The 22,480-nt window shown below is 40.4% G+C and overlaps 1 protein-coding gene across 2 annotated transcripts in view; it reads left to right on the top strand.

Moving 5' to 3' along the window:
* LOC124147153 (NAD(+) hydrolase sarm1-like) overlaps positions 1–13,903 on the top strand; it is an 81,733-nt gene extending 67,830 nt beyond the window's left edge. The window contains exons 8-9 of one of the 2 annotated variants that reach the window (XR_006862762.2): positions 1,598–2,164; positions 7,860–13,903. Coding sequence is in view for 1 of the 2 variants with exons in the window: in XM_046517762.2 (XP_046373718.1) it covers positions 1,598–1,826 (229 nt within the window). In the remaining variant the exon portion in view is untranslated. Of the gene's footprint in view, positions 1–1,597 lie in introns of both variants that reach the window. The other variant, XM_046517762.2, reaches the window with a different exon arrangement.
* The last annotated feature ends 8,577 nt before the right edge of the window (positions 13,904–22,480 follow it).

Below are 22,480 nucleotides of genomic sequence, written 5' to 3'. Positions count from 1 at the left end.
CGTCATCTTGCGGTTTTACGGATCGGCCAACACTGAGTTAAGTGCAACCAAGTACGTAGTAATGGTGCTACCTTTCAAGTGTCTTTGGGTACGCATATGTAGGAGGTATTTGGCTAGGAATTATGGTAACGCAGTCTCAAATGATCCCCACTTGTCATTGTATAGTCCTCTGGTAGAGGGACGATGAGCTAAAGCTATAGCTTTTGCTGTCCATGCTGAATAGCCCTTCACACTTAACGTCTTTTGAAGACGAACCAAACATGCAGATGAAATCTGTCCAGTGTTGGGTGAGGCAATTTGCTGTGAGGGTGGATGAGTAGGTTGGACCACTGTAGGAGGGGTAGTGCATTGTTTTGTGCTAGATTTCTGAGCTCGACAAGCCAAATGACGACGTAGGTGTGAGCTTGGAGAAGTCTTCATCCAATGACCTAGACATTTCTGTCAGCATACGGCCGACCGGAATCGATGTAGGATGCGACCATATGGTGTCAATTTTATCCACCCCATTACCAGGGTTATGGGCCTCTGATACGAGACAGTACACTACCCAATCGGGTACTTGCGCTAAGCCGAGATGTGTATTCTATTCTATCGAGGAATGGCCATCTTCGCCATTTGTAATGTCTGACAAATTAGAATGATAATGAGGTGTTCGCCAAGGTGGCGATCAGCTTCTGCCTCGATGCGTAGTGCTACCTCTGATAGAGGGCTTGGATGATCCGCCTGGTGTTGGGGATAGGGAGTCGCTAGTACTAAATGTAAATAGATATTTTCTATGGTGTTTTTGAGCCATCTCACCACTGTTTTCTAACACGGCTTGCCTGACATGAACAGCTGTTTTCTATGCTTTCTGTGGTCTTAAGTTGCTTTAATAAAGTATCTCGAAGCTCTGAAGGGACATAAAAGCCTGTCAGGATAATCCAGTTCTACTTAAGGTAGGGATCGTGTATTGCCGATGACTTGATTCAGGTCAATATATTGTGGTAGGGACCTCAAAGATATTGTACTTCAGTCTTTTATGTGTGTAATTGAGGAAATATCCATAGCGTGTAGCAGACACCCTGGCTGCAGTAGCCATAGATTTTCCCCAAGCTATTAGAAGTTTTAGCATTTTAATGGGTTCTTAGAGTCGTTCCATTAATGCTGACAGTACAATTAATAATTCCATTTTTGGAATGTGCATGGTACTTTTCATGTCATCCAGAGAAAATGACTTCATTAGTAGATTTAGTACTGTGTGAGTACCTTTAGTGAGGCCATCATGGAGTCGTACCATGGACCCTAAATATATCGTATTATGTGTCCATGGTCGTACGGAGGCTGGAGCTTGTCTGTTGCCTTCAATGATGTCTCAGTTTCTTGTCCTTCCTGAAGTGAAATAAGAAATTCCCTTTTGTCACTTGACGAATTTGTCCCTTCTGGTTTTATAAATGACTATCGAAGATGGTCTCCATGACCTTGCCTTGTTTGTGCAGCTGATTCAAACAAGCCGTTAGCAGTTGCATTAGTGCGGTGGATAGGGTTTTCCTCACAACTATAAGATATCTCCTGTATGTATCTATATATAAATATATATATATGTATGTTTCTTGAACAGATGGGTGCATGACTATCAGGATGCCTGCGTGGACAAGCTGGAAACTTTTCTCACACCAGGATCTGGGGTCCATGGGTGCAGCAGCAAACACACAAAACCTTTGTCACATCAGGCCTCCACACAAAGTACCATGTCCTCACCATCCCAAGATGATGCCCACCTCCGTCCTTCAGATTGCTTGGCAATTAAGTCACACACCAGCTCTCACTCTCTACATGATCTGGTATGACAATGGCTCTTACAGGACCTTGAAAGTGATACCACATAACCTGGAACTACAAACTGACTATAACATAAACAATTACTCGACTTCATGGTTCCAACAGCACCTTGTTTTTGAGACAATCTACTATAGACTAGCTACTACAAGGCCGCCTTGTTTCAAGAAAAACAACTATTGGACTTTGGTTTGTCATTAGATACCACATTAGGTACAAGATAGTGTTACATCGATAGCTTCAACAGGAACTTGTTTGTGATTACATCAATATCACTTTGTGTTTCTCCATGCTCAGCTTCAGATGGAGCAGGAAGGTGGAAGAGGATAAAAAATGAAAAAATAAAAAGGTAACCTTTGTTTGGAATATAACTGGTAAGTTGTCTGTATAAGAAATGCGCAAATCTCGTTTCCAATTAATTTCAAATAAACATAAAATGTCAGTGCAACAGAATAACCAGTCTGGATAATCTGCCAAAACAGATTCCATTTGGCTTAAAGGGCACAATAGCTGTGAAAACCATTTGAATGGACCGCTGAAAATCAGGTATGACACCAGGTGTTTGTGAAAAGGGTAAACATGTCCTGCCCTACTGGTAGCATCCACCACTCACCACTCACCACTCACCACTCACAAGTATTTATTGCCTGACGTTGGAGCAGTACCCCTGCCATGGGATGGCGGCGGCATGTAAACAAACCAGAAAATCCTTTGTACAAATGCAGGTACACTGCTGCTTATATGTATAGAAAAAACTCCTGAGAAATACATTTATTTGGCAGCACAGTGGGGAACAGTTTTGATGTCTTAGCCCAAACGTGCTTATAAACTCAGGGTATCATTATTGTGCTATATTTCAGAGTTGTAGACATCATTCTCTACACTATAGGACAGAAAAAACAAAGCAATAGTTACTTCCCTTGAACTATCCTGATCCGTCAACTTCTGAGAAATGCCTATCAAACAATTCAACATCAGTTTCGATGGCTTGATGATACATGTATAAGTTGGTAAAAGGTTCCTTTGAAAATGTTTTCAAGCAAACCGGAGTTTGCAGACAACTTATTTCGTATCCTGGTACAACCTATTGCCAATTCCCTCTCTCGTCAATCTCATAACACAGAACCAAAATGTGCCTCTCCAGCAGATGCGCTACCTGTTACATACATGTGTCTGTGACACACACAATATGAAAGGAGAGAGACGGTCAGGCTTGTCAGTAGGTTTAATGACCACTTAGACAAGGGAGATAATCAAACACTTGATGTACACGATGTACATCTTCCTATACACTTCAGCACGTTACATCCTTCCTCTTAAAGAAATAATATGCCTTTGTTAGAAACTGAAAATGTGAAGCTAGTTTAGGTTATAATGAGTGAGTGAGTTTGAATTTTAGCTGCTTTTAGCAATATTCCAGCAATATCATGGTGGGGAACACCAGAAATGGGCTTCACACTTTGAACCCATGTTGGGAATCGAACCCGGGTCTTCAGCATGACAAGCGAACGCTTTAACCACTAGGCTACCTGACCGCCCCTAGATTGTAATGACACTTTAACTCTGTGACTAGAAACACCCATTTGCATGATGACTACCGGTATGTCCTATTAAGGGTCACACACAGATTTGCTTATAGGTCCAGTTTATCGATCTTCTTGATGACTCTGCTTGCACATTCTGTGTTATATTCTTGGCTATCTCTACTGCAGCTTCTGCAACTTCATTTCCCCAACTGTGTCCTGGATTGGAGAATTCATGGGTAAAGCTGCACTTGTTAATGAACTGCTTGAACCTTTTGGAGCTGTATTGTGATCCTCAATCACTTATCTTCTCAGGTATGCCATGCCTGGTAAAGTGATGTTTGAGCTTGTTTACCACTGTTTCTGTGGGTGGTATCCCGCAGGAAATCAACTTCAACCAAGTTGGTGTAACAGTCTACTGTTACTGTCAGGTAAAGGTGCTCAAGACAGGTTGTGTCCATACCAGATTTGTAGATTGTCTCAAAGTTACAGGAGCGGTTGGATAGCCCATGATGGCATTCCAAAAGACGTAAACAAAAGTATAAACATTACTACATTTGGGGTTAGAGAGCAAATATCAAGATGCTGGTAATGGCCTCACCCACACTGACGGCAGCGATGTTACCCAGGGTATGACAAATGTGTCACATGCTGCAAAAGAGCTTGAAAGTGGGGGTTGAAGGAGAGGTAACTCTGATAGGTGACCTTGTGGAGAGCGCCCCTAACGGGGAGACACTTTTTGGTACTCTGTAGATAGAGCAAGAGGTTGTATCATGATACCTATATAAATATGATATATATTTATTATATATATATTATATATATTATATATATATATATATATATATATATATTCTATTTATGTGATTAAGACTAACTACATAGTCCTGCATAGTCCTGCATCTATGTCGTGCAAAGCCCTGCATCTATGTCCTGCATAGTCCTGCATCTATGTCATACATAGTCCTGCATAGTCCTGCACATCTATGTCCTGCATAGTCCTGCAAAGTCCTGCATCTATGTCATACATAGTGCTGCATCTATGTCCTGCATCTATGTCCTGCCTAGTCCTGCATCTATGTCATGCCTAGTCATGCCTAGTCATGCATCTATATCAAGCATTCCTGCATCTATGTCATTCAGTCCTGCATCTATGTCATAAATAGTCCTGCATCTATGTCATACATAGTGCTGCATCTATGTCCTGCATCTATGTCCTGCCTAGTCCTGCATCTATGTCATGCCTAGTCATGCATCTATATCAAGCAGTCCTGCATCTGTGTCATACAGTCATGCATCTATGTCTTTCATAATCCTGCATCTATGTCATGCATAGTACTGTATCTATATCAAGCAGTCCTGCATCTATGTCATTCAGCCCTGCATCTATGTCATAAATAGTCCTACATCTATGTCATACATAGTCCTGCATCTATGTCATTCAGTCCTGCATCTATGTCATACATAGTCCTGCATCTATGTCATTCAGTCCTGCATCTATGTCATACATAGTCCTGCATCTGTGTCATACATAGTCCTGCATCTCTGTCATACATAGTCCTGCATCTATGTCATGCAGTCATGCATCTATGTCATGCATAGTGCTGCATCTATGTCATACATAGTCCTGCATAGTCATGCATCTATGTCATACATAGTGCTGCATCTATGTCCTGCCTAGTCCTGCATCTATGTCCTGCCTAGTCATGCATCTATATCAAGCAGTCCTGCATCTATGTCATTCAGTCCTGCATCTCTGTCATACATAGTCCTGCATCTGTGTCATACATAGTCCTGCATCTCTGTCATACATAGTCCTGCATCTATGTCATGCAGTCATGCATCTATGTCATGCATAGTGCTGCATCTATGTCATACATAGTCCTGCATAGTCATGCATCTATGTCATACATAGTGCTGCATCTATGTCCTGCATCTATGTCCTGCCTAGTCCTGCATCTATGTCATGCCTAGTCATGCATCTATATCAAGCAGTCCTGCATCTATGTCATTCAGTCCTGCATCTATGTTATTCAGTCCTGCATCTATGTCATAAATAGTCCTGCATCTATGTCATACATAGTCCTGCATCTATGTCATGCATAGTCCTGCATCTATGTCATGCATAGTACTGTATCTATATCAAGCAGTCCTGCATCTATGTCATTCAGCCCTGCATCTATGTCATAAATAGTCCTGCATCTATGTCATACATAGTCCTGCATCTCTGTCATACATAGTCCTGCATCTATGTCATGCATAGTCCTGCATCTATGTCATGCATAGTCCTGCATCTATGTCATACATAGTCCTGCATCTATGTCATACATAGTCCTGCATAGTCATGCATCTATGTCATACATAGTGCTGCATCTATGTCCTGCCTAGTCATGCATCTATATCAAGCAGTCCTGCATCTATGTCATTCAGTCCTGCATCTATGTCATAAATAGTCCTGCATCTATGTCATACATAGTCCTGCATCTGTGTCATGAAGTCATGCATCCATGTCATGCATAATCCTGCATCTATGTCATGCATAGTACTGTATCTATATCAAGCAGTCCTGCATCTATGTCATTCAGCCCTGCATCTATGTCATAAATAGTCCTGCATCTATGTCATACATAGTCCTGCATCTATGTCATTCAGTCCTGCATCTATGTCATACATAGTCCTGCATCTATGTCATACATAGTCCTGCATCTCTGTCATACATAGTCCTGCATCTATGTCATGCAGTCCTGCATCTCTGTCATACATAGTCCTGCATCTGTGTCATGCAGTCATGCATCTATGTCATGCAGTCATGCATCTATGTCATGCATAATCCTGCATCTATGTCATGCATAGTACTGCATCTATGTCATGCATAGTACTGCATCTATGTCATGCAGTCATGCATCTATGTCATTCAGCCCTGCATCTATGTCATGCACTCATGCATCTCTGTCATACATAGTCTTGCATCTCTGTCATACATAGTCCTGCATCTATGTCATACATAGTCTTGCATCTCTGTCATACAGTCCTGCATCTCTGTCATACATAGTCTTGCATCTCTGTCATACATAGTCCTGCATCTCTGTCCTGCAGTCCTGCATAGTGTTGCACCTATAACATGCATAGATTATAATCTTGACTGATCATCAACGTAAAACGAAATGTGACATCTACATCTATTTAAAAAATTAAAAAATCATATTTGATGCTGCTGTACAAATATATTTTTGTGTTGTATGTAAACATCTCAATGACTGAATATAGTTTATATACTTTCGTTCTAAAATCCTGTTTGAAACTAAGTACGTTGGCGATGTAGCAGAGCTACAGCGCTATGTTTTTAGTAATAGAAATCAACATACCTCCACTGATCAATACTTCGGGTTGATTCAGTTCACAAGATACAACAGCTTTCCACTATTGTCCAGAATTTAACATTTTATTTCTTCTAAAGTTTGGAATTATTCAACGTTCGAAAATCCAAATTTTATATAGATAAGTCAGTGTGCCAATAGCATCACCGTGATCTTCCATATTGACCTGAGACTGGGACACTAGTAAACCTAAAATAGAGAGAAAAGACTTGAGTACTGTCGGGTATGCTAGAAAAATGCTTTTCTGGCTTCATTTAATAAATACGAGTCTTAGGACTATAAAAAAACATATATCAAAATAACGCAAATTGACCTAATCTAGCCTGTCCTAAATGACACTGTGACTACCCTTAAAATGTACTTTTACAAGTAAAATAATGATAAACTTAGAAAATATTTGTGTGTTGTCATGCATGTATGAAACGGCCTATAATCTGAGGTAATTACCTAACACCTGTCCCGAGGTGATGACCTCACACAGTCCCGTGCATTCTCACAGGTGCAAATGTCACCCGAGTTGGGGGTGGTCTCAAAATATTGCTGTTATTGTACTTAATTGACATGTGCGTTGATTGGGTAGCAATTTAGGATATGTACTGCATTATATTTGCTTGGAAACATGATGGAATAGTTTAAAGCTATGACACAGGATGAGTATTGGGAGGTTGCATGGCATAATTCAAAATTCAAAATTTGTTCTCCAGATTAAGTAAGCAACCCCAAAAGCCCCCCTAAGTTGCCTCACCTTTTCGGACATACCCTTTTCCACCAATCACTAAATGGTCTGGCGGGCCCGGGCGCGAAATACACATGTGTCGGAAAGCGCACGTTAAATTCCCAATTTATGTAAGTAAGGAAGGCTGCAGTTTTGGATTCAAGAAGTATTTGTTGTTCTACAGATGATTTCTTGAGGTAGCATTTATCTCTACTGATGACGTATATGAATCTGTACTTTTAAATGTTGTGTTATGTCTTGCCACGAACCCTTTACACTTAGCCAAGATAGGCACAAGAAGGTTGAGCTCACAATGTCTGACTGGCGTACGTGAGACAAGACAACGTGACAGTGTTGTGCCACCAACACATGTCTTGTACTTTACTGGTTTCTTATTCAGACGAATTTTCTGCATGAGTTGACCTTTAGTTTCAGATGGTCTGACGTCGACAATGTCATATTCCAGTGTGGACGTCTTCAGGCTACTCATGGTTGGGGCGACAGCATCTGATTCCCGGACGTAATATTAACTGGCATTATCCATGACAATGACACTGACGTTGTTTAAAATGTCGAAAATGTTGTTCCTTTTTCGCCTCGAAAACAAGCACAAATCCATCAATAAGCCCCATATCTTGGGTTGCGGCATGCAAAACAATGTCACGATCACCTGATGGTACCATGGGTGCTTATTTCCATCTGCCAACTGCCATTTGTAGTCAGTGGAGTGATTCTTCAAGGTAAATTATCTGGACGCCCTGACTGTGATAGTTATGAATGGTCCGGAGATAATGTGACCTCATAGACAGGATGGAATATTATCCCCTGGAAACTGCTCGGTCATTGCCACGCGCAGTGTATCGAGATCCCATCTCATGGAGAGCAATAGTTAGTGCAGTCTGGGAAACATTAATTGTATCTTTAAATCCTCATGAATTCTACTACAAGTCGGGGGTACCTTCTGCCCATAAAGCTTGTACACTGTACGCCTAATCACCCTGTTTCAAAGCTGTCTAATGTACTTTTACGTCCCGGTTTTGTTTTTGAGACCACCCCTATACTTGTTTTGTTTTCTTATCATACCTTAGACTTTGTGGTATGAATTGATAACCCCGAAGCTTGGGCAGTTCGGTATCTAAATTAATTAATGGTTCCCCTCCGTCTCTCTAAAGTGTAAAGAATGTGTATACATTTCCTAGTACAGACTCCATGTCGTGGACCATGGCAATGGCTATGGCTATGCAAGTGTAATGTAACATGCATCATGGGAGCAGTGTTGACAAAACAAACGCAGCCTCATTTTGTCATTTTGCACATCTAGAATTTTCTACCATTGATTTTTGTGTGTGTATTAAATGTTTTTATGAAGACTTCATTATTATCATTATAACGGAGTCACATGCGCAAATTTCAATAGTCCGTTTCAGACTGACATCATTGGACTTTCTGTTTTCGTTCAAATTTGTCTCCTGTAAACTTGTTGATAGGACTCCTTGTGACTGAAGTACTTCAAACCTTCATTTCAATAACAACAGTTTGTGAAAAATTATATCCATTTAACAGGCAAAAGCAGTTTTCTAGCATTTCTGACAGTAGTTTAAACATAATTCCTGATATTAACCACTGAAAAAGAAAACACCAGCTGCATTCAATATTTACACTTTTTATGTAACCTTTTCTCAAGTTATATCTTAATGTACATTATAAGATGTAGCAGTATCAGGGCTTGATGCTGTTTTATGCGTCCTGCGTTGAGTTTTATATCATGAGCCAAGATATTAATGACTCGCACAGAAGTCCATGTGGTTTTTTTGTGGCGGGATATACAGGATTTATTCTCCCACTCAGAAATTGATTTAGTTTATCAAGATCATGTGAACAAATCAGATTAACATCCTGGTATGCAGTTAAGATAATCGTCATTGTCTAAGCCACCATAACACCCAGCAATCTGTGACACAACCTACAACAAAAATAAATCATGTTCACATTTGGTGTTACTTTTCAGTATTGCTACTTCTAGGCTACACATTTTGACGTTGCTGTTCGGAGGATTCCATGATATTCCGAACTGCCAAAGAAATACGACTGTTTTCATTATGAAAAAATGAAAAGGGTGGTTGTAGTCGGTCAAAACTGACATGAAATACATGCGCAGGCCTAAGAAGTGTAGCATTTGGTCAGTTACCCTATTTCGCATTGAAGGAATGATTTAAATCGAGTGCTCAAATGCACCTTTACTGAAGTCGATTGGATGCATAATGAACTGTTGCTCATGTTGTTTGTTTTGTTTGTTTGTTGTTTAACGCCACACTCAGCAATATTCCAGCTATATGACGCTGGTCTGTAAAATCAAGTACCAGACAATTCAGTGATTTACATCATGAACATCGATCCACGCAATTTGGATCGATGACATGCATCAACCAAGTCAGCGAGCCCATTGGACAAGTATATACACACTCACATATGTATTTGACAGAGCGCCAAAATGTTTGCCTTATGATGTACAATAGTGGACAGTAATACTACTTAGGATAATTAATGACATCTTTAAAATATCTATTGCGTTTCTTAAGTGCTAAGAAAATATATTTCCCTAGACTGTTAAGTAAAGGCGGATTCGAGCTTGAGAATAGAATTTTACGTTTTTGCTGGTTTGGATGGACAGAATAATACTTTGGTAAAATGCTGTCTCTTAAATCTGCATAGAATGGACATTGGAGCCAAACTTCTCCAATACCATACTTATATAACAAGTTTTATAACATCATAAGCTCAGTATTTTTCCCCATTTCGGCATTACTGAACTCGAAGTGGTAGCATACTTAAGAATACTATTTGATTTTTGGCTCAGCAATCGCAACCAATAAGTGATTATTTTCTTATATTGAAAACCTTCACAGAAAATCGACCAACCTCCCCTCTCGCAGCTTTATTCGGGGTTTGACTAATTTACAAAATCTGTCATGAATTATATCAACATCTAGGGATGGGTGCAAACCCCATACCTCAGATCCATATAATAAGATTGGCATGATTTTAATATCAAAGACATGAAGCTGTATTCTTATAGGAAGTTTTTGAAACATAAAGTGGACAGCCAGAAGTGACCGCCCCTTGCTAATACCGACACATTCATCGCCAACATCTACAGAATTGGTTCCGAACTACCACATGGACAGCTGCAAAGTTACCTGTTTTGGAAATATCCAAACATTTGTTACTTGCGTTTCTTTTGCGGATCAGTATATTTATATTCCGTTTGTTTCAGTGCTAATGTCTTGCCTGTATGTATATCAATATCACCTGTGCATTGCTTGAGTTGAGGAGCATATGATCTTTATCCTTTCATTGACAATATGACAAGTGTAAATATTTCCAAGATAATTGGGGAGTGTTGTTCTGGGTGGAATGAACAGCCCAGCATAATTGAATCACATGACAATGGCAACAGTCTTGTGTGAAATGAAGGTCTAGTCTGCAGTATACTGATTGTGGACACCATGTGAAATGTGACAGGGCGATTCACCTTCTGTGTTGATCTGTTCTTCTTTCCAGAGTGGAAGATCTTTTGTTTTGTTGGAAGAAAAGTCTATTTTGTTTCCTATGTTCTGGCTGTTGTACAAGTTCCATATATACAAGCACTTGATAAATTAGCACTGTCAGAAACACAACAATTTTCATGGATGCGGTAAGAAGAAAAAAAGAATTGAGCATTTATTATCATTGGCAGTGAATCAAGTGCTTATGTATTTTGGCCAACTTTTGTTTGTTATCCAGTAAAATGTCAGTTGAATACCAAGATCTGGTTGTTGCATCAGCCCTTTATTCTGTCCTCATTCAAAACAAAGACAATCATATTCTCAAAGCTATCCATTTATGTTACGAAATACAAAACCTAATTAACCATTCACATCGCATCGTACTTTTACTCGTGAGTATGAAAATTAGAGAAAATAGCATGGGCACAAACAACACTCCAACTCCCTACTATTGAGTTTAATAAGCAACCTTGGTTTCAAATTGCCACTTGCTCCTATAAAACAACTGGACAACTAATATGCAATTGACATCCTCCCTTATAAGCTCCAAACACTCTGTCAGTGCAAAGGTATCGTTTCTTCCTTTTCATTTATCAATACTTATTCCTAAAATACATATACATTTTGAAGTGGCAAGTTAATGAATATGGCTGTGGACCATGTGTCTCCTTGCTGAAAAGACTGGAGTCCTGTAAAATGGATAATTTAGATCACAGCCTGTTTGTGAATTTTTACTGTTCATGTTTTGGGCACCCGGTGTTTATGGATATTTCTTCTGGGATCATGTTGATTGATTGATTGTTCGTTGTTTCACTCAACACTCAGCAATATTCCAGCTGTATGACAGCGGTCTGTAAATAATCGAGTCTTGACCAGACAATGCAGTGATTAACATCATGAGCATCGATCCACGCGATTGGAATCGATGACATGCTTCAACCAAGTGAGCGAGCCTGACCACCCCATCCCATTAGTCGCCTCTTACGACAAGCATAGTCGCCTTTTATGATACATGTGGGGCAGTGCGATTTGGTGGGCTGTTGCCGATCTTCTCATTCATTGGAATATTTGGAAATAAGTTGTCCTCGTGTGTAATGCACAAAAATACTTTTTTACAGGACCTTGTGATATCCTGAATAAAAAAACTGTTTAGCTTCTTTCAGAGGAAAATGCATTGAAAAATCTTGAAGCAGTAACAAAATCTCCAAATGACAAATTCAATCATGATAATATTTTGCATTTGAAAGTCTCAATATCGTGTATGCTGCTATCTTAGCTTGTGCACTGTAACAATAACTGCCGCAGTACTAAAGGATTGAAAACTTCTATGAAGCTTACTTGTTAGTTTTGTACTTGGTGAATGTATGTATCCATTCATCAAACTCCTGTCGTTGCCCTGTTGTCCTGCAGGACGGGCCACAACGCCGACCTCATGTCTGGGATTGTAAAACATGGGGGCAGAAAGGCGAGGGAAAGTATAACATGAGGGCCAAGCCCGAGGCTCTGTTCCCGATGGTTTACAATCCAAAGAATAACAGAGGAGACGTATTTTATCTTGTTTATCCTAATAAATATAATATCAAAATAAATGGATAAAATAATTCGAATGGGGAGCAGAAAACATATTGGAGAAACTTGTTCCCCTATACAGAAGTAGACTCGTCTGGCGCCTAGTTAATTTCGCACGTGCAACACAACTTTCTTTTGAAACTCGGGTATTTCTTTCAAACATATATAACTTTTAACTTTCTATTTATAAGAAAGTCATTTATGTCATTACCCTTTCTGTGATAGTAATACATGGTTTTTTTTATGATGTTGCTTTAGTTGATACAACAAATAAGAACTGCAGTGTGTGTGTGTGTGTTATCAGCACGAGTTGAGGTGAGATGAAATGGTTCAATGTCGAGTGTGTGCTTGTACTTTAGAGTGCGAACCCACCGAGATACCATGCCGCAGTTTAACACGGACACCTCACTCAGACACAGTATACTGACTCCGACCCTAGAAGTCCTTGTTCTGTGATGTCTTGGTATGACGCGGGCAGGGGATTGGCCGAACACACGACATAACTGAGGCGGCTTTGGTACGAACAGACCGCATTATTTTCAATAAAGCGTTCGAATTTGTGAGCACTGAAATCGCCACATCTCCCAGTATATTATAATTTAACAAGTAAAAGAAAAGAAAAAGATCTGGGTCTTTGGATGGGAAAGCAATGTTATTTTTTGATTGGTTAAAAGTCACAATTCATGACATGAATCGAACCTGCAACCTCACATTATTATCGTGTTTAGTTTCCTAACTGAGCCACCAGGGTAGATTATGAAAGGGTGTTTAATCCTACATATCATGACTTGAGTTGTGTGCATGCTGCTTGAGGCCTTTCTCTCGTACGTTTTCATCCGAATTCCTTTTATACCGCGACGCACTGTATTGTTTCACTATGAGATATTCCGATGTGTTCTTATTTTGTCTGGCATTTCTTGCATTTATACGGTTTATAAGTTGGACAAAAAACCTCCACCCCGGTCTTGACTTAGAATGTTGGCCCTGGGTATCGGTCCTCCATAATAATCCTCTGCTTTGGGCTTACTTCTCAGTCAAGAGTCGGTTTTTAAGTGCGAGACGAGGGAGATTCGAGGCCTTACGTCTACGACTTGACTTGCGACTTATCCACTGGCCCAGTGCCGTCGGGATATCGGAAAACATCGACTTTTCTGCCGGTTTCGAATACTGATTCCCTGATTCCAGAACGGTGCCTGATTCCAGCCATTCAGCTGTGACAAATACTGGATATTTGTGAGCCCACTGACTTTTGTGATGGGCCCATTATTTATTGCTGTTGCTACATATATGTAAGCCATTGTATTGCCTGATATGATTGTTAACTAATCCGGTGTATTTCAATATGATGTGTTGATTGTTCATTGACCTTGTGTGATTTATTTACTGATTTCACAATGTACGGATTTCTGGTGTGACCTTTCGCTTTTCAATTTGAGAATCATCAGGTCATAATACATATCTGATATACATGTAGTTTGCTTTTCTTTTTTAAATTAAAAAAAACACACTAAACGTAATATTACTTGTTTTCATAATGGAAGTTTCGTTCTATTTCCGTTACAGGGTGTTTATACTGAACAACCAAGGAAATGCAAGTTCCAAGTTATTATTTTAGAAGTAACCATTCCATTATATCTGAATTAATTGTAAAATACTAAAATGTTGACAAGATGTCATGCAATATGACGTCCATTCCACACATTCACTCAAAAACCCTGCATTGTGCACGTGGGCCGTTTCGGTGTCCTACATTTAAATACTCAGACTGCCGCTTGTGCAAAGATGAATTACCCTTGAGATGTTGCAGGCTACAACTCTGCAACTGGCGTAGCCAGACAATTAGGACATCATCTCACCACTATCACAAGACTTGCACAACCAGCGCTGTTACCAGCGTTGCTGATCGACCACGTATGTCCGGCCCAGATTTACAAAACCTGCACAAGTATTCTTGATAAGGGTCAATCATCTCAGGAACAACACAAGCATCAACAAGAACAGCAGCTATAGTATCAGCAGACACGATTCCATTATGTCTACATGCTGCTCAACTCAACTGTCCGTAAAGGGGACTATGCATGACACAGCACCGTCGGCGACGTTTAAGGTGGACCTGGCGACATCAACGTTGGTGACGTGAACCAAGGCGGCCATACTGACTACTGAAGAGTCTGTAATTTTTCACTATAGAAGGTATCCCTTTTTATCCCCGGCATATAATGCGGGGGGATATAGCGATCAGCCAGTCGTCTGTCCGTCCGTCCGTCCGTCCGTCCGTCCGTAATCATTTCCTTTTCCGGGGCAGAACTCGAAAACAATTCAGAGTATTTGATCGAAACTTGGCATATCTATCAGTCACATACTGAAGTTGTGCCTTTTGCTACTTAGGAATTTTAGAAATGTTTATTTTTTACGTTTCCATGGTAACAAGTTGGACTTAGGTTCTATAAGGGTGGTGTTCGTTTCCGGAGCGTAACTCAAAAACCGTTAAATACTTTCTTACAAAACTTTGCATGTCTACCAGGCACATACTTAACTGGTGCCTTTTGCTATTTAGAATTATTATTTTTTTATGTTTCCATGGCAACCAATTGGACTTAGCTTCTTTAGGGTAGAGTTCGTTTCCGGAGCATAACTCAAAACCCATTCAAAACTTTCTAACAAAACTTTTCATGTCTATCAGACTCATAGTGAACTGGTTCCTTTTGCTATTTAGGAATTTTAGACATTTTTATTTTTTACGTTTACATGGCAACAAGTTGGACTTAGGTTCTATAAGGGTGGTGTTCGTTTCCGGAGCCTAACTCAAAAACGGTTAAATACTTTCTTACAAAACTTTGCATGTCTACCAGGCACATACTGAACGGGTGCCTTTTGCTATTTAGGAATTTTATAAAATTTTATTTTTTACGTTTCCATGGCAACTAGTTGGATTTAAGTTTTCATATAGGGTGGGTTCACTTATGGAGTATAACAAATAATCTATTAAATATTTCCTTGCCAAACATTGCATGTATATATATAAAGTACATACTGAACTGGTGCCATATTAAGGAGTTTTAGAAATGTTAATTTTAAAATTTCTATTGCAGCTATTTTGACATGGGCTAAGAGAAATGATGGGTCAGTTACCTGGTTTTGGACCATAACGTGTTAAAATGGGCGGGGGATATAAATGACTTCGTTGACTATACGCTTGTTTAGTTATTGTTTCTTGTAATTTGTCATTTGTTTGCATAAAAAAACCCACAGAAACACACGTTTTACTTTCCATTTCATATGGATGCGACCATGGTGGATCTTTTGTTGGTAAACAATGTATGCTTCTTAAAGAACATTCAACACATGACTCATTATACCCCCGTTTACGAAGTAAATCGGGGGTATATAGCGTTCCGTTCGTCCGTCCGCCCTTCCGTCCGAGCTTTTGTATGGCCCATAACATTTTAACCATGCACCCTAGCTTCACCAAACTTGCTACACACATTTACCACAATGAGTACTTGTGCCTTTTGCTAGTTTGAAGATTCTGAACTTTTAATTTTTGCCGTTTCCATGGAAACATTAAGAAACTTAAACTTTTAGGGTAGGTGTTTTGTACGGCCTATATCTTTTTAACAATGCACCCTAGCTTCACCAAACTTTCTACCCACATTAACCACAATGAGTACTTGCGCCTTTTGCTAGTTTGAAGATTCTGAATTTTTTAATTTTTGCCGTTTCCATGGAAACATTAGAAACTTAAACTTTTAGGGTGGGTGTTTTGTACGGCCTATATCTTTTTAACTATGCACCCTAGCTTCACCAAACTTTCTACACACATTAACCACAATGAGTACTTGTGCCTTTTGCTAGTTTGAAGATTCTGAATTTTTAGTTTTTGCCGTTTCCATGGAAACATTAGAAACTTAAACTTTTAGGGTGGGTGTTTTGTACGGCCTATATCTTTTTAACCATGCACCCTAGCTTCGCCAACCTTTCTACACACATTAACCACAATGAGTACTTGTGCCTTTTGCTAGTTTGAAGATTCTGAATTTTTTAATTTTTGCCGTTTCCATGGAAACATTAGGAACTTATACTTTTAGGGTGGGTGTTTTGTACGGCCTATATCTTTTTAACTATACACCCTAGGGGCAATTGTCACTGGAACTCAATCTTAGTTTTTAAAACATTGAAGTTAAAATCAGTTAGAAATATGTAATATTTCATTAATTAACAAACTATTTACTATTTGTTGTTGACCAGCGGGGATAACGGGGGAATGTGAGCTTCTCACTTCTTTCTTGTTACATACAGAATTGCACATTCACTTTGGTTACTTTACAGACAGCTGCCGGGGGGGTATGTCATCTTTCTGATGGCTCTTGTTGACGTACTGTGTTCCTTCGTAAACTTCTGTAACGCCAGTGTCACAACAACCTTCAGCTCTTAACCTGACTTGTTCCAAAAATTGAAAAAAATGTCAAACTAGAGTTTCTTTTTCCGTTCAGTATATGTTCAATACCCGGTGTTGATAAACTATACACCCAGCCACGTACATTCCTATTGACTGCATGGGTAGTCTGTAAGGGCGTCCTTGCTCAGTTTTGTGTTTCTTATCTCCAAGGGTTTCCCAGAGAGGAGAGGGCGGTCGCGGAAAGAAGAAATACAGAAGGGAAAAAAAGGTTCCTTAATGCAGAATACCTATTTAAGAGGGTCAAAACTTACAATGTGAGATGAAAAGGCTAATTACAATCTTAAGGCTTTGACTATCTAAACAAAAGTATTTGACAATTTAAACATGTCAGGTCGAACATTAACAGTGATGGAGTGAGTTGGGTTTAACGCCGCTTTTAACAGTATTCCAGTTATATCACTGCGTGTCAGCTTAATGTAGGAGGAAAGCCCGAAGTAATGCAGGTCTCAGGCGTGTACCACTTCGGTGAATCCCACGAGCACGGGTATGGTGCTGACAAACCTAGAAACATAATTCGAACCCACAATCATAGGTTTCTGGCGTGTCCAAGGGACGCAACTCTGCACATCTGCGGCGCCTTAGACGACTGGGCCACCCGTGCCCCCGAACATTAAGAGCAAGTTGAACCGGTTTCAAAATAATATACATTTTTGGGACAAATATATACTAAACCGCAAAAGAAACGTCACCCCAAGTAACATTGCATGAAAAGTTGTCATTTAAATATCTGGATAATTTTTGTCAAAGTTTCTAAAATTTAACATTACGTTGTGAAAATGAAATTTGATGATAAAAAAAACAAAGCAGATAACAATAAAATGGATCGCCTAAAAGCATCACGGCAACGGCCATGGAAACCCGATGCACGTGAGTTCCGTGCAAATTGAAATGCACATGCGTTCCCCCATTTTTTGCCCTATAAAAATCCACCAAGATCGGATAACATTCATTCGTTATTGAATTGCTACCACATGCCAAGATTGACAAGAAATCAGCGACACCAAGCCCTTGGACGATTGCAAGCTGGACAAACCGCCCGGCAAGTAGCCAATGCATTTCAAGTCCACGTAAGGGCTATATACAGGCTCCAGCAACGGTACCAGACTACCAACACTACAGATGACCGACCACGTAGTGGAAGACCAAGGGTCGCCACCCGACGTCAGGATCGTCAGATTGTGCGACATCATCTTCAAGATTGCTTTGTTACTGCTGTGGAAACTGCTCGACAGACCATGCGACACCAGCGATACATGAGTCCGGACACCTCCACTGTCACAGGCCACACCGAGGACTCATTCTGACACCACGTCATCGCCGGGACACAGCACCAGCAGTGGAGAAGAGTCCTCTTCTCAGACGAGAGCCGTTACTGTATCTCAACAGCAGATTGCAGAGGGTCTGTCGACGCCGTGGGGAACGTTATTCGGATGCCTGTGTTGTTGAGAGACTCGTGGGGTGGTCCGAGCATCATGGTGTCGGGTGGAATTGGTCTTGCACAGAGAGTCGGCCCTGTGGTCTTCCAGACCATCGTTCCAGGGAGAGGCAATGGTGTCAAAGCAGATCGGTACATTGATCAAGTCTTGAGACCACACGAGAGCAACCACGAGTTTCAGCATGATGACGCCCGTGCCCAAACTGCGAGAGCAACAAGAGACTTCCTTCAGCAGAATGGCATCAGAACCAGTCCCGATTTAAATCCCACTGAGCGAGATTCAAAGACGGCTGAATGACGTTAGACCAAGGCTGACAACTGCAGCTGAACTGTGTCAGGCATTCCTCAGCGTGTGGGCCCAAGTGCCTATGGCCTTCATCAACCGCCTTATCCATTCCATGTATCGACGTTGCACGGCAGTCATCAATGCACATGGCGGACACACGAGATACTGACGTGTGATGCCATTTTTTCAGAGAAAGTGTTGTGTTTCACTTTAAGAAATTTGACACTTTAATTTCAACCTTGATGATCAGTTTTGCCCAGTTTCATCTTTTTAATATGTCTCAAAGTATGTTTGCAGTGTTTGGACAAATAAGGTTTCTCATACATCTATCCAGTAAGGATGCCCTAACTTGGACACCTGACAAAAACGAAGAAGGCAGTGTGTAAAAGATGTTATTTTAAAACAAACTATCATAAACTACGTAGTGGTCGTTGTACTGATATCAGTACAAAATACATAACGTCACAGAATCGTTATTAAAAATAACATGTTGATAATCATAAAAAGGACAGGTTATTCCAAAATGTACCTCATCTTCATCAGAAAGGGGACATAAAGAGCGTATTCTTAGCAGGATTTGGGGGGATTTGTAACGGCCAGTACCTATTTTACCCCGGGTTAGTGAACCACGCTAGAACTGTGTGAGCATAGCATAGGGGTATAATTCTTACACTTCCTATTTGGATTTGTTTCTATTTTCTGTCGTGTGGTCGTCCCAGAATTGAAAAACCAGTTTTCATCATCATCACATCCTTCATAGTTGTATTTTGTGGTACAGACTGAATGGTAGGTAGAAGGTGTATAAGTTTTTTTCCACTCTTCTGCTCTAAGACTTCGCATGTCTCTTTGACCACACCTGAGTACAACGTATGTGATTCGCTCTTGGTTGAAGTGGCAGCCATCCCTTTTTCTTTGATTTGATTTGATGTGTGTTTCTACACTCCAAGAAAGAAGCGCCATGCCTTGTTTTGCGCCACATTCATCTCCTTCTGTTCCGAGCTTTTCCAGATGGCACACGTACATCATTATTGGTTGTGTAAAAGTTTTTTCAAATAATTTGGTTAACACGTCACAGGTCCAGAACTCTACTTGCTGATTTTGCAAGTTCCACATGTTCATAAAACCAGGAAACAAAGACATTATACGATTCAACATAGACCACGCTGATATTACCAAAGTTAAAACTGAATTCCGAGCATGGGAGGTTTTTGTCTCTGAATTTATTTTTTTCCATTCCTGACAACAGCTGTGTACACCAACAAGTAGGCTGCAAATATTCGGCGGTAGACGCGAGTAACACAATCTGCATAATAGAAGAATAGAAATGAAAGTATTATCCAGCGTAATTCCGCATTCTACTCTTTTTAGGACTTGAGTAAGATGAATTATGTATACATCCAGTTGTTGCAACTTACATTGAGTAGTCCAAAGACGCATATAGATGAGTGTACGTCTTTGAGTAGTCTTTACGAAAGTCGTCCTAACTATGTAATATCAACAGGGCATTATCCTATTTTATATACCATAATTTGTTAACCAATGGAATAATTTATTGAACACTACAAGATTGGCAACCAAACCTTCCACATTCAAAAACTACTCCAAACTCGCATAGGAGAAGACTACATTCGGGTTTGACATAAATTGTGAAGAAAAGAATTGTCAGTTTGTTCAGGTACGCCTTGGTGGCAGACAATCAGTAAAACCATACATCTTACCTAGCAGTGTCTGTGTGATTATCAAACAAAACATTCAGTATACTATTTCTTCACTTGTTCTTATATCCATAGTTAGGATCAACTACAAGTTTTTTGTGCAAAATTTTACGATTTGAACGTTGATATCATGGCAGTTTAGATTCCGGGGTAGAATAGGTCTTCAGCAACCCATGCTTGCCGTAAAAGGTGATTATGCTTGTCGTAAAAGGCGACTAACGGGATCGGGTGGTCAGGCTCGCTGACTTGGTTGATGCATGTCATCGATCCCAATTGCGTGGATCGATGCTCATGATGTTAATCACTGCATTGTCTGGTCCAGACTCGATTATTTACAGACCGCCGTCATATAGCTGGAATATTGCTGAGTGCGGCGTTAAACAACAAACCAACCAACTAACCAACCAAATCATGGCAGTTTAAGTAAAAGCCCTGAAAATACTAATATTGTATGCTATCCACTCTTTCATCACATCTTCTAAGAAGTTAAAATTGTCTCCTACGTTTCGAAATTCAGTAACACTTTTCAGAAAAGCACTTCTTCCCTATGATACAATACAGCTGTCACTTTTGTTATAATTTTGTTTAGTTCCTTGTTTTCCAGAGCGGGGTTATATGGGTATTAAGTATATTTACAAACACAGGTGACACAGGTCACTTGTACAATCGAGAAACGTGTTGAGTCACTTAAAGTCCACCACTGACATGACACAGGGGGCAATTTCTTCTGCTATAATTTCCATCTGCAATATATGTTGTCCTGTCTGTCACCCTTTACGACTTTAATTTCTCACCTTAGCCATTATCAGCGAGGAATAGAGACTGGCTTTCCTCCCCGCCAACATCTGTGAATCCAGAAGGAGTTTCTCACTTTCCTTGACCATGTGTCAGCATTTTATAACTTGTCTGCATGTCAACTAACAATCTTATTGTCATCACATGATTTTCGTCTTAATCCCAAACATAAAATATAGCTGCAAAAGCCTGTCTTCTTCTCCAACACATTCTCAAATATTCATTCTCTCCCCCCATGTTGGTTTGGTAGGGTAGCGTTACTAGAGTTTACTTGGCAACAACCCAGACGGCGGGAAAGTTTGATAGATTATTGTCTGTGCGTGTGACAACATTAAGATGGCACCCTGTGAAACCTCTATGTAGATTTAAAGTTTAAAACATGAACAACGTTAATGAGTAGTATCACTTAACGTAACACATCTCAATGGCTGTAATAGAACATTCATGGAAAGAATATACACTGATGGAATAAAATAAAGGATCGCATAGATGGCGCAGACATAAGAGTTTAATACAACACTTGATCAAATGAAAGCTACATACTCAGTTCTTCAGTATGACCTGTGACCACCACGAGCTCTCACAACAGCCTGACAACGTCTTGGCATACTCCGAATTAATGCCCGGATTGTAGCCCTTGGAACATTATGCAACTCTTGTCAAACAGTCAAACATCTCGTCCAGATTACGAGGTTGATTAAAGCGATCTCGCACCCGAGGACCAAGAACGTCCCATAAATGTTCTATCGGGTTAACGTCTGGACTTTTAGCCGGCCATGGAAGCACAGCGACCTGGTTCTGCCTAAAAAAATCGGCTGAAACACGAGCAGTATGTGGCCTTGCATTGTCCTGCTGAAACTCGAACAACCGCCCAACTCTGTTAGCGAACGGAAGCACCACTGGGCGTAACACTTCGTCACGGTAACGAACACCAGTTAGACGACCATCCACACGAATAAAATCTGTTCGGTTGTCGTAGGTGATTCCACTCCAGACCATCACTGATCCACCTCCGTATCTGTCATGCTGTTTGACAGTGCATGCTTGGTATCGTTCATTACGTCGTCTCCAAACACGTATCCGACCATCTGCATTGTCCATATTGAAACGAGACTCATCGCTGAACATGGTATATCGCCAACGACGCAGCTGTCTGGCTCCATGCTGCCTTGCCCACTGTAACCTTCGCCGTTTGTGTTCTTGAGTCATCCTGATTCCTACCACGGGACGGCGACTTTGTAGACCC

Source organism: Haliotis rufescens, unplaced genomic scaffold (assembly GCF_023055435.1).
Source record: "Haliotis rufescens isolate VD_foot unplaced genomic scaffold, xgHalRufe1.0.p SCAF_15, whole genome shotgun sequence".
NCBI classification, from domain to species: domain Eukaryota; kingdom Metazoa; phylum Mollusca; class Gastropoda; order Lepetellida; family Haliotidae; genus Haliotis; species Haliotis rufescens.
This window is presented reverse-complemented; position numbering and strand designations above follow the sequence as displayed.